Source organism: Globicephala melas, chromosome 19 (genome assembly GCF_963455315.2).
Source record: "Globicephala melas chromosome 19, mGloMel1.2, whole genome shotgun sequence".
Classification (NCBI taxonomy): Eukaryota; Metazoa; Chordata; class Mammalia; order Artiodactyla; family Delphinidae; genus Globicephala; species Globicephala melas.
In genome coordinates, this window is record NC_083332.1 from 1,408,509 (window position 1) to 1,430,747 (window position 22,239).

Sequence of the window (22,239 nt, forward strand, 5' to 3'; positions counted from 1 at the left end):
GGTGAGTGGATGGCCCCTCAGGCCCTTTGGACCTCCAGACACATCATCCCGGCGCCCCCATATAGAGCGAAATTTTCCTGGGTCTCTTCACTTCCCCTTACTCTGTCTTTGAGTCTGGGGGCCGTGGAGGCCGGTCAGTCAGTCCCAGCCTAGTGCCCTTAATCCAGGCCAGGATTTATATGGAAGAGTTCCCAACTCAGTTAATTGATGATCTGTGCAGGGGTATCCCAGGCACTTGAACCACTAGGTGAAAATGTAGGGAGGTGAGGCTGAGCTGGGTGGAATTGCGAATCTCCATTTTGCCTGTTGGGGACAGAGTGGCGAGAGAGAATTCAGGTCTGGAATGGCAGGCTGAGGAACGGGGTCTCTCTTTGGTTTTTTTTTTTGTTGTTATTTATTTATTTAGCTCTTTATTATTTATTTTTGGCTGTGCTGGGTATTTGTTGCTGCGCGTGGGCTTTCTCTAGCTGTGGCGAGCAGGGGCTACTCTTCATTGCGGTGCATGGGCTTTAGAGGTACTCAGAGGTGAGTTATTCTTGGCTTTTGGTCCTTAATCGAAAACGGGGATTGTGTGACGCACTTCTAATTTCTGGAACCAAATAGGATGAGGTAAGGGTTGCCAGCACAAGAACTAGCATGTGCATATGCTTCGTTGTGGCACTGACCTGGGAATGTTCTAGAAACCACAAGTCTACACTATGTCTTTTGGGACGAGAGAGCAGGTGGGCAGGAATCAGCTGTGAAATGGCAAATGAGGAGCTGGGCCTTCTGAGGGTGGTGGGAGCCATGGACGGTTTAGAGCTGATGGAGGTGCCCTGATTCAGGTCATAACAAGCTCTCTCTGGCTACAGAACACACTGTGGGGGTGATTGTTTCCCTAGTATTCAGTCAGCTGTATTTTCCTCTGACAAGATCTAATGATACATATTTTTTTATTATTATCATTTTTTTTTCCATATGTGGGCCTCTCACTGCTGTGGTTTCTCCTGCTGTGGAGCACAGGCTCCGGACGCGCAGGCCCAGTGGTCATGGTCCACAGGCCCAGCCGCTCCGTGGCATGTGGGATCTTCCCAGACTGGAGTACGAACCCACGTCCCCCGCATCGGCAGGCGGACTCTCAAAAACTGCACTACCAGGGAAGCCCCATATTTTATTATTTTTACTTTTTTCTAGATTTAATTTGCTCTATATTTTGTTAAGGATTTTTTTCACCTGTATTAATTAGGACTATAGTTCTGTAATTACTAATTTTTTGTAGTCATTACATTTTTATATCAATTAGGTTTTTCTCTTAAAATGAGCTGGAAAGCATTTGATCCTTCTCTTATTTTCTGAAAGGACAAGTTATTGTAGTATTATTTACCCTGTAAATGTTTTATAGAATTTGCCAGCAGTGTTTGATAATTTTATTGTTTTTGAACATATTTTATTCAATTTATTTCTAAATACTTCATATTTTGATGGTATTGTAACGGATTTCTTTTTTTCAATTTCCAAACTTTCATTGCTAGTATATGTAAACACAAGTAATTTTTGTATATTGGCTTTTTTATCCTGGGAACTTGCTAAACTCAATCATTAGACCTAATAGCTTTTTGGTGAATGAGTTGTAATTTTCAACATAATCATGTCTTACATGAATAGACAGTTTTGGTTCTACCTTTACAATCTTTAGAATTTTTTTTTTTTATGTTACTAACACAGACCACTAGTATAATGTTAAGTGATGAGCATAGACATACTTGCATTATTCCCAATATCAGGGCAAAAGCATTAGGCTTTCACCATCAAATATATTAGCTGTTGTTTTTTTCATAGATACAGTATATCAGGCTGAGGAAGTTCTCATCTAATCCTAATTTGCTGAGAATTTGTATCATTCACTGGTTTTGAATTCTGTGAAATTCTTCCACTACATCTTTGAGATGATTGTTTTTATTTTAGTCTATTAATATAGATTATAGATTCAGTTGTTAAATCTTTGCTTTCCTGATAAACATCACTAGGTTATGATTTATGTGTTTACATATGTATATGGCTGGATTCAGTGTGCTAAAATTTTGTTAAGGTTTTTGTTGTATCTGTGATCATGTGGGTATTGGTCCATAGTGTTTTAATAGCATCATTCACTTAACTAGTTGGGAAGTGTTTGAATCTTGTTTTAGAAGAATTTCTGTGTAATTGGTACTGTTTCATCTTTAAATATTCTTTAAGAGTTTTTACATGTTCCAGGGATGACCTGGTAGCTGACAGCCACCAAGAAAACAGGAATATCAGCCCTACAACCACAAGGAACTGAAATTGCCTAATGACTCAAATGAACAGGAAACAGGGGCTTCCCTGGTGGCGCAGTGGTTGAGAGTCCGCCTGCTGATGCAGGGGACGCAGGTTCATGCCCCGGTCCGGGAGGATCCCACATGCCGTGGAGCAGTTAGGCCCGTGAGCCATGGCCGCTGAGCCTGCGCGTCTGGAGCCTGAGCTCCGTGATGGGAGAGGCCACAGTGGTGAGAGGCCCGCGTACCTCAAAAAAAAAAAAAGAAAAATGAGCAGGAAACAGAATTTCCTCCACTCCATGTAAAAAAACACAACCCTGCCAACAACTTGAGTTTAGCACAGTGAACCCATCCCAGGTCTCAGTGGGCATATGACATATAGAACTATAATATAAATTTATGTTGTTTAAGCCATAAGTTTGTGGTAATTTTTTAGGACAGCAACAGAAAGCTAATACATCAACATTATTCATCAATTACTTTTTTTTTGGCCATGCTACGCAGCTTGTGGGATCTTAGTTCCCCGACCAGAGACTGAACACAGGCTACGGCAGTGAGAGCACTGAGTCCTCACCATTGGATCGCCAGGAAATTCCCTTCAAGTACTTCTTTACTTTCTAATGCAAGAATATTTCCTATGCTCGTGTTATACTTTTCCAGCTCCAACCTGGAAATAGCCTCTTATCTAAGGAGTTCTGGTTCTTTTTATTGAAATATCGTATTCATAAGCCAATAACTGGACAATAAATATGCTCACAGCTGCTGGAATGCCACTTCTTTCTAGGCTGTCTCAGAAGAGTTAGGGAATGTGTTCATATGTAAACATTTCTACATACGTCGTTTTTTATGTGTATTTAAATTTACAGAAATTTCACAAAATTGGATATTTATTTTTTAAATTTATTGATTTATCTATTTATTTTTGGCTGTGTTGGGTCTTTGTTGCTGTGCACAGTCTTTCTCTGGTTGTGGCAAGCAGGAGCTACTCTTCATTGTGTATTGCGGTGGCTTCTCTTGTTGCAGAGCATGGGCTCTAGGCATGCAGGCTTCAGTAATTGTGGCTTGTGGGCTCTAGAGCATGGGCTCTAGATCGCAGCCTCAATAATTGTGGTGCACGGGCTTAGTTGCTTCACAGCACGTGGGATCTACCCGGACCAGGGCTCGAACCTGTGTCCCCTGCATCGGCAGGTGGATTCTTAACCACTGTGCTACCAGGGAAGTCCCAAGACTGGATATTTAAAAGGGTCTTAAGACTCCAATAGCATACTCAGATAAGGCTTTTTTTACAGTCAAAGATAAGAGAAAGAGTACAATACCAAAAGTACAATCAATAAAAAACGAATGGGTAAATTGGATTTCATGAAAATTAAGAAATTCTACTCTAGGAAAGATAATGTTAAGAAATGAAAAGCAAAGCCACAGACTGTGAGGAAATATTGGTAAAGCATATATCAAATGAGTAACTTGCACCCAGAATATATTAAGAAATTACAAGACAGTTCCTTAATAGTAGGCAAAAAACTTTGAACAGATAATTCACTAAAGATATATGGATGGCAAATACACAGGGAGTCATTAGGGAAATGCAAATTAAAACCACAGTGAAATACTACTACATACCTACTAGAATGGCTAAAATGAATGGCCAGTGTCTTACATACAAAGGTCAGGAAGGATGTGAAGAAACTGGAAAGCGAATACACTCCAGGAAATGTGAGATGGCATAACCATTTAGAACACAAGGTAGCAAGTTCTTAAAAAGTTAAATATTTGCATCAACTTCCAGCATGGCAGTGTAAGGAGCTCTGCAAGACCTGATTCCCAATGAAACTGGTGAAAAATTATAAAAACACCATCTAAAGCCTCTAGAAATGATCCTAAGTCTACACAGTAAATGAGGAAACATTTAAGGAAATCTAATACTCAGGACGAACAGCAAGAGCCAGTCACATCTGAACCAAGGCCACACCCTCTCTCCCTGCTTTGAACTCAGAGATGAAAACTCCAGACTGAGGCAGCCAAGAACACAGGGCTCCCTCTCATTAGAGCTGCCTGGCAGAGGACTAGCCTCTCAAGAGGAGCAGGATGTCAGCAATTCTCATTCTGCTCCAGTGTGCATGTTTGGATGAATGATATTCAATTGTTGGCTCACTCATAAAGGCTGCTCTCAGAGTTTCTATGTTTAAGTTAGGTTGACCAGGAGACAGCACATGCCCTGCACTCTTAAGGCCTTTCCCCAGTCTGAACTTTCTGGTGCCAAACAGGGTTAAGACTTTGGCTGTAAACTTTCTTCAGGTCCCCGTATTCATAAGGCCTGTTTGAGCTGTGCAGTTTCTGTTGCTGAATCAGAGTGGACCTTTGGTTAAAGACTTTTCCACATTAGCTGCATTCAAGACTTTTCTCCACTGTGAACTTTATGGTGTTGAATGAGGTTGAAACGCTGGCTAAATGATTTCCCACAACTGCTGCACTCATAGGGCATTTCTCCAGTGTGAGTCCTCCGATGTTTAACAAGGCTGGAGCTGTGGCGGAACAATTTCCCACATTCCCTGCACTCATAAGGCCTTGCTCCAGTGTGAACCCTCTGGTGTTTAATGAGGCTAGAATTCTCACTAAATAATCTTCCACATTCATTGCACTTAAAAGGCTTTTCTCCAGTGTGAACTTTTCGGTGTTGCATGAGGCTAGAGCTTTGGCTAAAGAATTTCCCACATTCGCTGCACTCATAAGGCCTTTCTCCAGTGTGAACTCGCCAGTGATTAATAAGGCTTGATTTGTGGCTATAGAATTTCCCACACTCGCTGCACTTATAAGGCCTTTCTCCAGTGTGAACTCTCTGATGTTTCATGAGGCTTGAGTTAAAGCTAAAGAACTTCCCACATTCGCTGCACTCATAAGGCCTCACTCCAGTGTGGATTCTGTGATGCTGAACAAGTGTGGAATTATGCCTGAAGTCTTTTCCACATTCACTACATTTAAAAGGCTTTTCTCCAGTGTGAACTCTCCGGTGTTGAATGAGGTCAGCATTGCGACTAAAAGATTTTCCACATTCACTACACTGGTAAGGCCTTTCACCAGTGTGAACTATTTGGTGTATAAAAAGGTTGGATTTATGGCTAAATAATTTGCCACATTCGCTGCATTCATAAGGTTTTTCTCCAGTGTGTAGTCTCTGGTGCTGAACAAGTAAGTATTTCTGACCAAAGGCTTTCCCACACTCGCTGCATCTGTAATGCCTTTTTCCAGGGTGAAAGCCCTCCCCACTTTCAGTGCTCCTAAGTGGCTCCCCTCTGCTGTGAGCCACCTGATGCTTGGGAAGACCAGAGCTAGTTGGGGAGACCTTCCCACCCTCCTCACCCTCTTCTCTTCTTGAGGGTTTCTCTCCAGAGCTCAGCTTCTGGTGTTGGTGAAGGTTTGCTCTGAGCACTCCCTCTACATAAACAGCCTGCTCAGGTGCCACGTCCTCAGCCTCCGCTCCACACCAACAACCTGAAAGCAGAGAAATGCTGATGAATAGTATGTAGACTTTGGCGGGATGGGGCAGCACCCTCACAAATGTGTCTGACACAGCCAGTATGGAGTCCCTGGGATTACTGGCAGGGTGAGGGAGAGCTCACTGTGCAGTGCCAGACATGACAACCTCATAGATCATGGGGACTCATGAGTAGCAAGGATACAAGATGGGGTGCATCCCAGGGAGGAAAGGCAGGGTCTCCAACACACTCCTCCTCAAATGGCTTTCAGCAGGGTTTCAGCTGCTGGTGACACAGGAACACAGTGCAGAAGGGTGTGTCCAGGCCCAGAAAAATGGAAGGCAATTGAGTAGCTGGTGTTCAAGGACTATTAAGGATATGTGTACACCTCATGACACATGGAGTGAAAGCTTGTATTGTGACCTGGAAAACTTCCCATTCTCCTGTTGCCTCAACAGCCCCACAAAAAAGCTGTAAACTATGCCACCATGTGCACCAGTGTGAGAAGGTGGGCCCCTGCCACAAGTTCTCTTACCTACCTTCCTGACTGAGACCCAGGGCCATTTAAACTCACCAGTGAAATCCCCTTTCACCTTCCCCCTGTTCCTCTCCTCAGTCCTAACCAGTGATGCTGCATCCCCTTCAGAGAAGTCCACCATGGCACTCTGTGAAGGTCGATGGTGCTGGCAACCACTTCTTCACTGCTGTCGCTCTTTGTCTCCTGATCCCATGGGTATTGGGGGCACCATTCCTGGAGATCAGTGGCTCAAGATCTTACAGGCCAGGATCTTAGCAGGAACGTTTAATTCCAGCAACTCCCAATAACCAGAAGAGGTGAGCCAATTATTTCAAAGTAAAACATCTTTGCAAAATTGCTGGGCTCTACTTAGTGCCACTGCCTATCAACCTGCCAACTACTGCTCAGCTCCTGAGGTGTAAGAACGATCGGAAAAGATCTGGCCACCAGAGCTGCCTGAATGGATCCCAACCCAGCTGAAGTCACCTTAGAAAGGGAAGCTGCTGCCTACGAGAGGGGCTACATAAAGGAAGCATCCAAGGTCTTCTCAGACCCAGCGGCTCAAGAGCACAGGAGATCATAAGGAATTATAAGGTGAAACTTGCAATTTCACAAGACTAGAAATACCAATGATTCTTAAAGATTTCATTCAAAGAGGTGGGGAAAGGGAGCTGATTGGTTACTGAGAGCATTTAACATGGGTGCACATTCAGCCCCAGAGATGAGGCAGCTGCCAGCATTTGGAAAGAGGCTAAGATGCATAATTAAAGATATTTTGGCCCTCCAAGTTCAATCCTCACCTGATATTTTGGGGCTGAAGGACCTCAGGGAGGACAGAGGGCATCCCAAACGCCAGGGTAGGTGTGACAGAGACCAAAACTTTTGATGGGATTATATAGGCCTCAGATGAGGAATCTGAAGCCTCTACCACCACTTGGGACTCAGAAGCCCTGCCGTTAACTGAATTGGATTTTCATGGCCTGGAGATGCCCAATAGGAAACAGTAAAGGAAGCCCATGTGCTCCTCTGCAAAAACTGGAATGGTTCAATGGATCTATCAGTTCTTTGGGCATTCAGACAAGGAGAACCCTGAGCCCGTTTCTAAACCAGGAGGCCCTCTTTGTCACAGAGTCCAGGAGTTGTTCTTGCAGGCGCCCATCCCGATACAGAGCTTTGTTGCTTAACCTTATTTGTATATCTCACACCAAATGGGAGGCCACGGATGGAACTATCTCCAGACGTGCCACGAGAGCTCTGTGTACCCTGACTCACAAATTCTGATGTATCACATCCGCCGCCTGGTGTGTGGATAACCAACCCCCACGCCTAGCATTCTTTCCCGACTTGCTGACACCCCCTACTGCCTCCAGGCTGATAGTGGTAGAACTAGTCATGGCAAACACACTGCACCAGGTGTCAACAATCTTTATCAAACAGCTGCCCGTGATGGTGACCCCTGATGCTTTGAGTTTTCCTGTGAGAGACAGATGTGTATGACACCTCAACAAGCTCAAGTCCCTCTCACAAAGTGAGAACCTGTGGAGTTGCCCCTGCTGGTGAAGGTAGTAAACATGCCATAGTATCACCTGAAACAAGGTACTGGCCTTTGACTCGTTGTTCAAGATCTACTAAAAGAAGGGGAAATGATTCCTGCTATTTCTCCTTAATAGGAGTGGCACTTAACTGTTGATTATCGAAATCTTAAAGCTCAAGTTCCCCCCATCAGGGGTCCAACACCTAACATAATCCAATTAACTGAAGACATCAAGAGGGCACCAGTGACTACTTGGCCACAGTGGATCTGGCCCAGTATATTTTATTCTGGGCCTATGACCCCTTAATCACAGCCCCAGTTCGCCTTTACTTTTGAAGAAACCCAACATACATTTACAAAGTTGCCCGTGAGTTATTTAAACAGCCCAGCCCACAATTACTGCCAGGACGTGGACCAGGTCCCATCCTCACTCCAGTTCTTTATCCACCAGGTACCTCCCTTTTCCCATCAACCCAAGGATGCTGGGCAAAACAGGTAATTATCTATTCCCATCTTATTTTTTTATTTTTTTGGCTATGTCGTGTGGCATGCGGGATGTTAATTCCCCAACCAGGGATTGGGCCCATGCCCCCAGCAGCAGAAGTGTGGAGTCTTAACCACTGGACCACCAGGGAAGTCCCTATTTATTCCCATCTTAATCAGACTTGTGGTAGCCGCAGGAGACACCAGGTTTGGCACCAGTACAGCAGCCTTTGTCCAACAAGATCAGATCACGTCTGCCAACCAGCGCCTTTCAGCGGCCCTCTCAGATCACGTACAAAGGGTGCAGGAAACCTTCGCCCTTATTCAACAAACCTACAAGTCTCTGAGCCCAAATGGTCATGGATAACAGACTGGCTCCTGATTGTTTACTAGCCAGGAAAGGTGGCTCAGGAAAGCTACAGGCCAAGCTATGAGGATTAGGACAAGTGGTAAAAATCTTTTGTAACAGAACCAAAAGCTTCCAAAAGACTCCCTTAAACCCAGAGGTGCCTGATCTGTTCTCTTGCCTTTCCCCTACTACCTGCCGTGCTGGCTGCAGCCTGGGTTTCAAACCCTCATTATATATCTGGTAGGACCCTTCTTAGTTGTCACCTTTGTCAAATATTGCCTTTGGTGGCAAGAACAAACTATTCCTGTCACCTCTAACATCGCCACAACCCAGGTGGCAAGCGTCACCCATCCCAATGAGAGTTTATAACGATGTTGAGACACCACAGGGCCAACTATATTGCAACCTTTGAAGCTCCCTGTTTTCCTGCTCCCTCGGCATCCCCACAAAGAGGCTGTGAGCCTCCCCCCAGTGGCACCAGTGTGAGGAGGCTGGTCCCTGCCACAAGTTGCCCTTCTGGTCCTCCCCTGAGTGTGACCTAGTACGTTTAAATGCACCAATAAAATCCCCTCGTGTTGGGACTTCCCTGATGGTGTAGTGGTTAAGAATCTGTCTGCCAATTCAGGGGACATGGGTTCGAACCCTTGTCTGGGAAGATCCCACATGCCACGGAGCAGCTAAGCCCATACACCACAGCTACTGGGCCTGTGCTCTAGAGCCTGCGAGCCACAACTACAGAGCCCGTATGCCACAACTACTGAAGCCCGTGTGCCTAGAGCCCGCGCTCTACAACAAGAGAAGTCACCGCAATGAGAAACCCATGCACCGCAACAAAGAGCAGCCCCCACTCACCGCAACTAGAGAAAGCCCGCGCGCAGCAACAAAGACCCAACGCAGCCCCAAATAAATAAATAAATAAATCCCCTCGTGCCTTTTCTTGCATTCTCCCCCCAACCACCAACAGAGACACTTGCCAACAGATCCTCACCCTCTGCTTCCCCCCTGCTCATTTAGCCTGCTCCCTTGCGCTCCTCCCACGTGACCCCCCTCTTGGCGTGCAGTGACTGTCTCTCTGGACCTGTGAGCATAATAAACTTTGTTTTTTTCCTTAGGTTGTCCTGTGTTTCCTCTCGTGGCTGCATCTGCCTGGCCATGTCATAAAAGAGCACAAAATGGGTCTACTGTTGGTGAGCACTGGAGAGGGAGCAGTGGAGGATGGGTGGGGGACAGCCCTGGGTCAGAAGCCAGAGCTGCCCTGAGCAGCGGGCAGAGCTGAGGAAGAAAAGGAGAAAATCAGCCTTGGCCCCTTGTTTGACACCAAAACATCAGGGCACCATGGAGAGACTCCTGGTATGATTTGAACCCATCCCTGAGTTCCCTCTTCCCCACTTCCTCCCTCCAAGCACCTCTTGGCGTGGCTGTGATCACGACTCCACAGGCAGGCACAAAGGGCTCTCCCCACTGCTCCAGCTGAGTAATTTCCTGGGTCCTGGAAAATGTGAGTCCTAAGGGAGGGACAAGGCAGGCAGGTCAAAACAACCCGCTCCACGGCAGCCCACAGGGATGAAGACTGAATATTACAAACAAGAAGCTTGGAGAAGGATCTTGCAGGAACAACCCAGTCAAGCAGTGGCCGTGTTGGTACCTCGATTCCTGGCACAGGCCAATCCCATGTCAGCCAAAGGGAGAGGGCAGAACTGGGGGCACAGGACTGCCATGGATCTCCACAGCATCAGGCCAGGGAAAGGCCAGTAGCGTGTGATCCATCGGTTGGACTACAACACTTCTGATCCCCAAACCCTTTCCTGCACAACTTTGGGGCAGCAGCAGCTTGGGGACAGAAGGGGTAGTGTACCCAGCCCAGGCTTTCACTCACAACACCTACTACAGCACACAGGGAAGGACGCAGTACCCATGGACCAGCTTTGGGAAGGACAGACCTGCCCTTGGAGAAGGGGAAGAGCAGAGCCCTGCCTAAGCTGTGGGGTGCAAGGAACTTACCCAGAGAGGCCATCAGTGAGAAGTTCTCCAGCATCACACTGCGGTACAGGAGTCTCTGGGCTTTATCAAGGAGCCCCCACTCCTCCTGTGAGAAGTAGACAGCCACATCCTCAAATGTCACTCGGCCCTGCCAAGATGGGGATGGTTCAGTTTATGTGCAGCCTCCTTCCCAGGACTCTAAGCATCTCCCCAGATATCCACCCTCCTCCCAAGCCACCAACCTCAGAGGAGATCCCAGGCCCTGGTGCCATTGATGCTCACCCTCTGCTGGCCATCCCATCAATCACTGTGTTCGGCCCTCATTGACAACAGGCAGGGGGGTATGTGTCATCTGAGCCCTGGTGCTGGCCTGCAGAGCCTCACCCTCCTGCCAGACAGCTTACCTGGGATCCTCTAGATTGTGCTTCCCAAACACAACCAAAACTGAGTCACTGTCCTCCCCTCAGGCCCCAGTCCAAGGGCCTGGAGCCATCAGTTGACACTCCCTCCCAACATGTATATCGTTCTTTTTTTTTTTTTAAATATAAATTTATTTATTTATTTTTGGCTGTTTTGGGTCTTCTTTACTGCACGCAGGCTTTCTCTAGTTGTGGCGAGTGGGGGCTACTCTTCATTGTGGTGCACGGGCTTCTTATTGCACTGGCTTCTCCTGTTGTGGAGCACAGGCTCTAGGCAAGAGGGCTTCAGTAGTTGTGGAACACAGGCTCAGTATTTGTGGCTTGAGGGCTCTAGAGTGCAGGCTCAGTAGTTGTAGCACACGGGCTTAGTTGCTCCATGGCATGTGGGATCTTCCCAGACCAGGGCTCAAACCCATGTCCCCTGCATTGGCAGGCAGATTTTTAACCACTGTACCACCAGGGAAGCCCTATACATTGTTCTTTACACCACACCTCCTTTCACAGCCCCAACCCCTCACGGCCACCACCACCCACTACACAACATCCTGCATCTCCCTGGCCTCACCACGTGCCAGTGTGCACGTGGCATCCTGAGGGTGCTTGGCAAGTGCAATCAGAATCCTACTGTCCCAGTGTTCCAAAGGCACTAACTGCCAGGGGCAACCCCCAGGCCTGCTTTGAAGGCCTCCTTACTTGGCCCTTATCCTTGCTTCATCGTCAGCCACCCAAAACGATGCACAGATCTCAGGTACACTCAGCCCTCTTCCACTTCTGTGTTGCAAAGCTGTCCCCTCATCAGTCTCAGCTTCCTCTGATACTTATTCAAAGCCCAGGTCCAGAGACTTCCCTGGTGGTCCAGTGGTTAAGACTCTGTGCTTCCAATGCAGGAGGCTTGGGTTCCATCCCTGGTCGGGGAACTAAGATCCCACATGTGCGCAGCGTGGCCAAAAAATTAAAAAAAAAAAAAAAAAAAGAACAAAAGCCCAGATCCACCTGTCTCTCACATCAGGCCTAATAGCTGTCCCAGAGGACACTGTGTGATCTTGTGCTAACCTCCAGGTCACAGTGGGGATAAGAAAAAGTCTGGGGAGCCCATAGCTTGATGAATAAGCAATAACACCAGGTTTGCTGTCATCTCCCTGCCTTGTCTCATATCCACTCCCCATGGAAACCCTGGTCACCAGCCAGATCCTCCTCACTCCTACAACGCCTCCCCATGGCCACTATGTTCCCTCACGTGTTTCTGTGAAGCCCACCACCCCATCTAGCAAGAGACCCAGTCCTCGGCCCCACACACTCCTCCCTTGTCACCTAACACACTGCCACAGGACCTGAAGGTGCCCCCCGCCAAATCTGATCACAGTTCCATCCTGGTCCACACACCATCCATATTGTGGGTGAATCCAATCTGAACTCAAGATGTGTGTGTCCAGGTATCCACTGGATGAATCCACTCAAGGGTTTTCTGGAGCATCTCAGTTCAACAGCCAGAACCTAGCTCCTAATATTCCCACTGAAAATTACTCTTGCCGCCGACTTCGACATGGTAGTACTAACCCTGCTTCTAGCTACTAAGGCCAAACATCTCAGAGTCACCCGACTCTTCCTCTTCTCTCTCCCACCCTCCACATCAGAAAGTCTGCTCAGACCTACTTAAAAAAAACAGACACAGACTCCAACATGTCTCCCACCTCCACTGCCACTACTCTGGTCCAGCTACCAACACTCACCTGGACTATTGCAGTAGCCTCCTCCCTGGTCTCCCTGTAACCCAACAGTCTTCTCTCTACTCTGCAGCAGAAAATGCTTGTTAAGCCTGGGTCAGATCAGTTCCCTCCTCTGCTCCAAACCTTCTATGGCTCCCACCACCCTCCGGATAGAGGCCCACCTCTTCAGCCCACCATTCCAGGTCTAACGCCTGCTTCCTGCTATTTCCACCAGACATAATGGAGACCTAAGGTTGCCTGGTCATTCCCAGCTCAACCTCACCTCTAGCATTTTCTAATGTTGACCACTGTGAATGGAATTTCTTCTAAGCGTCATGCCACCGGTTGCCAGAAATGGAAACCAATCTGTATAATTCCTGGTCTAGACTCAGGGACCTGACCTTGGATGACCACCTTCCAGGGATCTCAGATGGCAGGGTAGGGAGAGTAGCAGGTAAAGTCCCAAGACACTACAATCCTGGAGCCCATGCAGGTGGGAGGTGAAAAGAGTGAAGACCGAGTATACCTTTCACTTACTCTTCATGGTCTGCAAGTGATTCTGCAGACACAGCAACCTATGGAAAAGCAAGGCTGTGAGAAGCAGGCAATAATGTTGGGCCCAAAGGCTCAATCAAGGTGCCTTACACCATCTGGGCCTCAGTCCTCAGTGATGCCTCTTACCAGCTGTGCGACCTTGGACAAATACTCGACCTCCCTGTGCCTCAGTGTTGTGGTCTGTCAAATGGGGATAACAATGGTGTCCACTCAGTGGGGCTGCTGTCTGCGTCAAATGCATTCATATGCAACAAGTTCTAAATATCAACTCTTACTGTCCTCATAAGTGATGCTTCTGTCAAGATTTCCTGGTAGGTATTAAAAATGCAGTTCTTTAACATGCCTTTTAACTAAGAAAATACAATATTGAAGATGTTTGATTTAATTGAATGCTTAGCAGTATATTGAAATTTCAACCAATTATTAAGTGTTTATAATCATTAACTTGTTAAAGCCATGTTATTTATTCGTTTTTTATATGTTATTTGTTATTTATTTTTTAATTGTTATTTTAATTTATGTACACACGTATATATGTATTTTTACCAGTTAGTGTTAAATGAGTATTTATTTCATAAACTCACGATTTAATAAACTGGGGACTTGGGCCTGAGAATATTGAGTAGATACTAGTCCTACTGGCAACTTAACTGCCTGCTGTACACTCTCCTGAAGGGAATCCTGCTAGGGGCATTTGCACTGGAGCAGCTGCTCATTCCTCCTGCCCTAAAAGCTGGGGGAACTTAGGCACCAAAGGAGTTGCTCTACTAGCCTCGCTGAGTATTCTTTTTCTCCACAAGGAGCGGAAATGAGGGCCTGCTGAGCCTGGAGTGGCAAATCTACACCACTGAACATCTCAGTCTCTACCCCAGACCTGGGTCCTTATATCCTATAACCCTCCATTCCTGCACACACCAGCCAGAACCACTTTGGAGCACAGGACTCCACCCCTTTGGAGGCAGCCCCACCCTCCAGGCTTAACTGAAATAAAAACTTTGATTCTCCTTCCTAAATATGACCCACAGTGCTTGCCCTGGTCCAGGCCACCACCCATCATCCCTTGGATATCTCCAGCCCAGATCCCTCCGCAGAAACCCATGAGTGAGTAAGCAAGCTACCCACATGACACCTCCACTCTGGGACATCTCAGGGTTACCATGTCCAAAATCCAACTCCCAGTCTTATCCCTGAAGCCTGCTCCCTGCAAACCAAGAAACAGCATCGTCCTTCCTTCCTTACTTTTTCACAGTCACATCTGGGGCAGCAGGAAATCCTGTCTGTTCAGAGCTTAAAGCCCATAAGAAATCTGATCAATCCTCCCCGCTGTTGCCACCAGCAATGGTCCAGTCCGCACCAGCACTCTCTATTAGTCTATTGTGCTTACTTACTCACAGGTTTCCTAGTCTCCACTCTTATCACCCCACCCCCGTCTGTTTTTCCCTGAGAAGCCTTTGGAAAACTTTGAAACATAGAGTCTCTCTACTTCACAACCCTCCGTGGCCACCAGCGACCGCAGAATGAAGGCCCAGCTGCTCCGGCTGCCTTTTCACGTGGGACTCATCCCCTTAAGCTGTTCCGTGCAGACTCTAGAGAAACTTCAAGTTTAAGCCTCTCAGTTCGGTTATTGTTCCAAGTCTTTGATTGTGCCGGTCCCTCTGCCTGTAACCCTCTCCCACACCCCATCATACTGGCTGACAGAAATGGGGGACCCCTCCCCCAACGAGCTCCCTACTGACTTGGACCCAGGGGCTCGAGCAGGGGACGATCAGTGGGGCCTTTTGTGTCCGGTGGGGTGAGGGCGGTGAGAGACCGGAGGACGAGTGTTTACCTGAGCCGGGACTCTAAGCGCTGCCGCAGCCATCGGAGTCTGTGGGCGGAGCCAGGCCGGGAGCGGCGGACCAGGTCGGGCCCCAGGCATCCCTGTCCCCTACCCAGAATCGGGTCACCTCCGGGCGCTGCTGCCCGAACGTCAGACCCGCCTCAGTGCAGTGCAGCGCCTGCCTCTTCTCGTGCCTTCCCGCTCTCGTCACCCCAGTTCAAAGCAGCTTTCCGGAGCCTCAGACAAGGCGGAGAGACCCAACAGACCCCAAAACGACCGCCCCTAAGCGGACGCCAAAAGTCCCGCCCAGCGTGTTCCTCTCGCGCGCGGAAATGTCTGTTTTCTTGGCCGAGCACAGCCACCGGGGACAGCAGCGCCTGCTGGGTAATGTAGTTCATACACCGCCAAACCTTGAGGAATTGGACACGTAATAGGGGCGGGGGGGGGGCACGCAGCTGTTTGCACGCGCCGTTACAGCGCGACCGTTACCGGGCAACCGTTACCGCCAGAACGCTAGGGGTGACTGTTAGCGCCAGACCTGAGCGGGGCGCCCAGGTTAGAGGTCCCGTTAGGCTAACGGTATGACTGGTGGTGGTCCTCCAGCGGAGAGTGTGGTAAGAGACGGATCCCGGATTCCCCCCACCCCAGGCCCTCTGGCCTTAGGCGGGTGGGTGAGCTGGGGGACCCTGGCGGGGAAGGCTGGGGGCTGTGTCCTGCAGAGCTCCAGAGCCCTTGCCAATGCCGCTCACTGGCGGGGCCCAGGACTTGAGGCGACGGCAAACGTCTCCTCTCATCCCCACCTCCGTGACCTAGTGGTGGCGGCCGTCTGCATGGATCGCGGTTTGCAGAACCCTGCAGACATGCACACACACGTCTCACCACCCCGTTTGGGCAGCCTGAGGAGATCGAGGGCCAGTTGGGTCCTTGGTGCCTTGCTCCCCCAGTGATGACGACTGGGCAGGGTCTGTGGACTTGGCCCTAAAGGCACCGCCAGCTAAGATCTACCTCTTCACCTGACAGGGTAACTGGCCAGAGCAGGGACCCCCTTCTTTTAGCCAGCACCTGGACCTCAGAGGGTGAAACTTGTGCCTTAGGACCTTGCTCTTTCTTGTCAGAACAGAGGATAAGAAATACAGGCCAGTCTTCTTTGGTGGAGTTTTACAGGAACACCGTTACCTGACCTCAAGAACAAAGGATCTGATACTAAGAAGTTTGCAACAACTAACCGCGCCCCTCCCTCACCTTTCCTATAAAAGGTCTTTGCTGACAGCTTTCAGAGAGTTCGGGGTTTTTAAGGCATTAGTCACCCGTCTCCTTTCATCGCCCTGCAATACGCCTTTTTCTGCTCCAAACTCCGATGTTTTGATATTGTTTGGCCTCACTCTGTGTCAGGCACAAGGACTTGAGTTCAGTAACAGACAGAGCTGCAGAGATGGAGGCGGAGGGGAAATCAGGGTCAAGAACTCTGCCAGACTCTCATCTAGAGACTATCCTTATTGTAGATTGGCCTGTATTTTAATGTTCCTGCACAGCTGGTGCTCCAGGCTTTCCTTCCCTTAAGGATTTAAAGAGGATCTTGAGGGCCAATAAAGCAGTTTCCTTGGAATGAGCCAGTTATACATTACCAATTTCCTTTGACAATGGGACGCCCAATATAAAAAACAATGGTGGTAAAGCGAAGACTCTGAGTTCTGGATGTAGGTGATGAGATAGTCGAGGATCCCAAGTGTTCACCTTCCTTCTTCACCCCAAACTCATCTGTGCCCTTTCCCTTCTTAAGGGCTCAGCATTGGTGTCCAAGCAGGACAATAAACCTCAAACCCATAAGCCAACACTCCTCTCCCACCAGATTTCTCCCCTTCATCCCTTATTACTCTTTTTGTTCCACTACCCTTCCATTTCGAGATACAAAGCTAACTCCCTGCAGGTGGGAAGGATTTTGGACCATTGTTGACACCAGGCAGCTGTTGATAAAAGAGATGCCAACACTCTATTATGTGTTCTCCTACCACCTACTTTACCACTGACTCCTTCTTTTGTGTCAATCTTCATTTCCCTGATTTTTCTCCTGTAAGTTTCGTCTGTGGACTGATCAGTGACTAACCTCCTCACAGCTTTGGAATGACTCATGAGGGCAAAAGATGATGAAGACTTCACTGCTTCCTGGAACTTTCTGGAAGGGGGTGTTCAGTACTAGCTGATTCCATTGTATATATTCTTGCCTTCTTTGTCATAGATTAATTGACCATAAGTGAATGGGCCACCATCTTTTTCTTAATCACCAGTAAGCAGGGACTCAGGGGTTCTGTCACTGGGAAGGGCTCTATATAGGTCTGTTCAGTTTCAAGACCAGTCTCCTCAAGGAGGCATTCAGATTATCCCTGGGTCGCCAATGATGAGGTGAAAATTGTCCACTCAGACAAAGCCTCCTGTGACCAATGCCTTGGCGAGTGGATCCTCACAAAGAGATGGTGTGTCAAAGTGACAGTCCCAGCTCACCCATATTTATAGCACATTATCTCCAAGACCAGATATTCATTTTGGGAGGGGGAGAGTTTCTAATGCCAACTGTGTCACCTCAGGTCAGCTTGGCAGGAGATCCCCAAAATGTCTGCCTCTTCTTATCAGCACACATGGATCAGTCGTGGCTTAGTTACAGCAATGACTGAAAGTGAAGCCTCAGAAAAAAAAAAAAAGTGAAGGCTCCTAAGACATGGAGTCAGCCTCCAGACAAGGCTTTATTTCATGCTTGATGGAACTGACACACATACCTCAAAAGGCTCCTTCCAATTGTATAATTTATACACACATCACATCAGAAATCACACACATCACAAAAGGAGTCAATATTGGAGTTAAGAACATAGGATGATAGAAACCCAAGTTACATTAGTTATTTAGATCAGACCACAATGTGGCATGTAAATGGGAGGGAGGAGATTCAGGAGAGATAGTCCCACTGACAAGTGTGAGATGAGGTGCAGATAAATTCCCCTATTAAGCCAAGCACAGAAGATATGTGTCATTTTCTTGAAATCACATCTTAGAAGAGTAGATTCTGGATTATTCACCCTATCAATTACTGATGAGCTGTGGAAATGAGCTGACCACCATATCATGAATCTCTGTGGATAAATCTAACAAACATGTTACAGAATCTAGTCAGAAAAATGCATACATGGGCTTCCCTGGTGGCGCAGTTGTTGAGAGTCCGCCTGCCAATGCAGGGGACACGGGTTCATGCCCTGGTCCGGGAGGATCCCATATGCCATGGAGTGGCTGGGCCCGTGAGCCATGGCCGTTGGGCCTGTGCGTCCAGAGCCTGTGCTCCGCAGCGGGAGAGGCCACAGCTGTGAGAGGACTGCGCATCGCCAAAAAAAAAAAAAAAAAAAAAAAACATACACTATGATACAATCTATGGAAAATTCAGAATTTGACAATAAAAGACAGTCTATCGTTTAGTGAAGTATAGAATAGATAAGCAGTAAAACTATAAAGACATCAAAAGAATGATTATCAAAATGTCAGGTGTGGGGACTTCCTTGGCGGTCCAGTGGTGAAGACTCCATACTTCCACTGCAGGGGTCGCAGGTTAGATCCCTGGTTGGGGAACTAAGATCCCACATGCCATGCGTTGTGGCCAAAAAATTAAAAAAAAGAAAATGTCAGGTGAGCTCTAGGTGCCCAGAGGAACATGTAAATGTAACAAGGGACAGGGGATGCCTAAAAAAAATTACACGAGGTGAGTTTTATAGGTGTGGTCTTTGTAAAAGATAAAAACAATTTATACATCTCATATGAACATCCCACTGAATGTATGACAGTTTTTAAAATTAAAAAAGCTAGGTAGACAGTTTGTTTATTTTTATTTTTTTGCATTTAAAAAAATTTATTTTTTAAAATTTATTTTTGGCTGCATTTGGGTCTTCATTGCTGTGCGTGGGCTTTCTCTAGTTGCGGCAAGTGGGGACTACTCTTCTTTGTGGTGCACGGGCTTCTCATTGCAGTGGCTTCTCTTGTTGTGGAGCACGGGCTGTAGGCACGAGGGCTTCAGTAGTTGTGGTGCATGGGCTCAGTAGTTGTGGCACACGGGTTTAGTTGCTCCGCAGCATGTGGGATCTTCCTGGACCAGGGCTCGAACTGTGTCCCCTGTATTGGCAGGCGTATCCTTAACCACTGCACCACCAGGGAAGTCCCTATTTTTTTGTATTTTTAAAGTTTACTTTATCTGTTTATACACAACCTTGTTCCAGAAATTGTTTAAGGTGGCTTAAAATCCAAAAAATAAACCAAGGAATTAGTAACAGAAGAACCAGGAATAAAACATGTACAAAATGCTTATACAATTCTACTCGTTTACTCTGGGTAGACCATAAATTTGGCTCTAAGCTTTTTAGCAGGCAGTTAGAAGACGAAACTTAATTAGTTACATCATTTACAGTGTCCATAAAACAAAAAAACCCAATTACCCAAGCAAAGCACTGTTATTCCTAATATTAAGACCAGAAAGAAATTTCTCAAGAGGCTTCATAAAGAGATCAGTGTACGATGTAATAATCAGTGTTCTCAGTAGCAACCTAATGGGAGACTCAGAGATGAACTTCTCAGGGCTCTTTCTTCAATACATGCAGATGGCATCACACCAACTTGAAAATCAGGAAAAGCAATTTTGTCATGAGTTTGAGGGTTGAGAGATGAACACAATATGATCCGGTCAAGGTACTCAGCTCTCTGCTCAGCAAAACCACACTTAAATTTTAGAAAACCAGAGTTGAATCCAGTACCCAGAATGACTCCAGAGAAGTCATGAAAACCCTAAAATTCTGTGTAACATTTTTTTTCTTTTTGGCTACACCGCGACTTGTGGGATCTTAGCTCTCCAACCAGGGATTGAACCTGGGCCCAGGGCAGTGAAAGCACAGACTCCTAACCACTGGACCACCAGGGACTCCCCTATACAACCTCTTCAGAATAGGTGTATTTATTCTTCTTGACAGAAAACATAGTTTATCAGATACTCTATGTACCCAGTTGGTACCCAAAAGTTAGGACCCATTTCTTTAGACAATCTTGAGAATTAAACAAACTACAAATCATTAATACTATTCAGATACTTTTTTTTTTTAAATCACAGCCTAGCTTTTTTTCCCCTCTGCAAAAGAACATTCTTTGTTTCTATTTGGCACCACGGCTCAGGTGAAGGTTTCAGGGTGGTTAAAAACTTGCTTCCTGGCTGAAGGAAGAGGCTCGGGCAGAGATCTCGAGGAGGGCAGAGGCAGAGGGGTCCCGCAGAGGCCGCTGGGCTCCGGAGGCTCCTAGTCATGCTTGCAGGACAGCCTTTGGAAGACACTTGCCCAGCCCGGCCTGGAGGCCAGCCATCCTGCGCAGGTTGGTCAGAAGGTGGCCCATCTTCTTGAGGAGCTTCGTCTCCTCTTCCAGGAAGTGGCTCTCCAGGAACTCACAGAGCTGGGCGTCTGCGGCTCACAGAACCCAGGGCATGCAGATCCAAGAGGGCCTGGTTCAGGCTCTTCTCCAGGGTTATGGCGGCCTCCATGGGTCCACGCTGGCACTCCGCTCGTTCGGGGACAGCTTTTGCCCGTCCTGGACCAGGGTGCAGCTGCCCCACTGCTTCCACATCTTCAAGAGAAGCTGGGCACCTTTGTGCTTCTCCTCAGCCAACTCCCGAAAGAAGAAGCCCACACCCTCCAGAGCCACCTCGTCAGCTTCAGAGTAGAAGGTCAGGGAGAGGTAGGTGGATGAGGCCTGCAGGTGCGGGTTGATCAGGCGGCTGACGGCGGCCTCCACCTTGGCATAAGAATTCTGCTAGATCTGGGTGCTCATGGTTAGTCAGCGGTGAGGAGGACTCTCTCCACAAAGTGTGGTGTGAAGCTGCAACAGTTTTATTTTGTCACAGGAATTGATAAATTGATGATCTCAACAGACTAAAACAGCTTCAAATGGGTGTGGAGTTTGAAATAACTTGATTAATGAGAAAAGAACAGACTATTTAATCATTTAGTTTAGGTAAAATGATTATCTACTGTCTGAAAATGTACCTCAGATTTGTTTTAATCAGGTATGGTAACACAGACAGACACAAATAATTTTCATGAAGGAAGAAGATTACACACAGATCCCTAGAAACAGAAGGCAGGGCATGCCATGCAGGGCCACATGGGGAAGCACCAAGGTGGATCATGAGGCAGAAGGGGGAGGGGGAAAGCATGTCCCAGAGCCTTTATTGGAGTTGTCATGAAAAGGAATGGGTGAGGCTGAGTAGGTACACCGAGTAAGGCTAGGATTGGATACTTTGAATACTGTCGCCAGACTCTGGGCTAAAGGAGTAATTAGTAGGACTCCACAGCTGTTACTCCTTCTGTATGAAATCCACAACTCCATTCCTGAAAGCTGTCGATATTTTGTTTACTCCGTAAAGAAGAAAGAGGCCTCCATTCACCTGCAGGAGAGCACTAGAGCAGAGAGCATGGGTTATGTTTCTGAGTCTACCTCAGATTGGCTGTGTGGGACTTCAGAAAGCTGCTATGCCTCTCCTGGATTTTGTCACTACATATATTTACAATGAGGCTGACCACAGACAGGGCAAGGTTGTGCATGATCAATGGTAACTGTTGATGGGAAGTGTGTTACTAACCCCAAAGCTAAATTTTGGAGGGTAGGTAACAGGGAAGACTGAGATCTTTGTCCCTTTGGCCACCGATGTGCTTTTTAAAAAATTTTTTGGGGGGCTTCCTTGGTGGCGCAGTGGTTGGGGGTCTGCCTGCCGATGCAGGGGACACGGGTTCGTGCCCAGGTCCGGGAGGATCCCACATGCCGCAGAGCAGCTGGGCCCGTGAGCCATGGCCACTGAGCCTGCACGTCCGGAGCCTGTGCCCCACAACGGGAGAGGCCACAACAGTGAGAGGCCCACGTACCGCAAAAAAAAAAAAAATTTTTTTTGGATGCACTGCGCAGCATGTGGGATCTTATATCCCCAGCCCAGGGTGGAACCCACGCCCCCTGCACTGTAAGTGCAGAGTCTTAACAACTAGACTACCGGGGAAGTCCCATACTGGAAGTCCCATTTGTCCACTCAAATTTGCCAATATAACCTGATTTGTTTTGAAATCACCT

General features: G+C 47.5%; 1 protein-coding gene and 1 pseudogene across 1 annotated transcript; both read right to left on the reverse strand.

Annotated features, from left to right (window-relative positions):
- Positions 1-2,465: 2,465 nt before the first annotated feature.
- LOC138842460 (zinc finger protein 773-like) lies at positions 2,466-15,382 on the reverse strand. Its single transcript, XM_070044403.1, has 4 exons — positions 15,118-15,382; positions 10,631-10,757; positions 10,036-10,134; positions 2,466-5,762 (listed from the first exon to the last, which is right to left on the reverse strand). Exons 1-4 carry the CDS (start codon positions 15,205-15,207, stop codon positions 4,663-4,665), a joined length of 1,416 nt encoding a protein of 471 aa, XP_069900504.1. The 5' UTR covers positions 15,208-15,382; the 3' UTR covers positions 2,466-4,662.
- Positions 15,383-20,423: 5,041 nt separating this feature from the next.
- On the reverse strand, positions 20,424-20,949 carry LOC115848008 (ferritin light chain pseudogene; annotated as a pseudogene).
- Between the last annotated feature and the right edge of the window lie 1,290 nt (positions 20,950-22,239).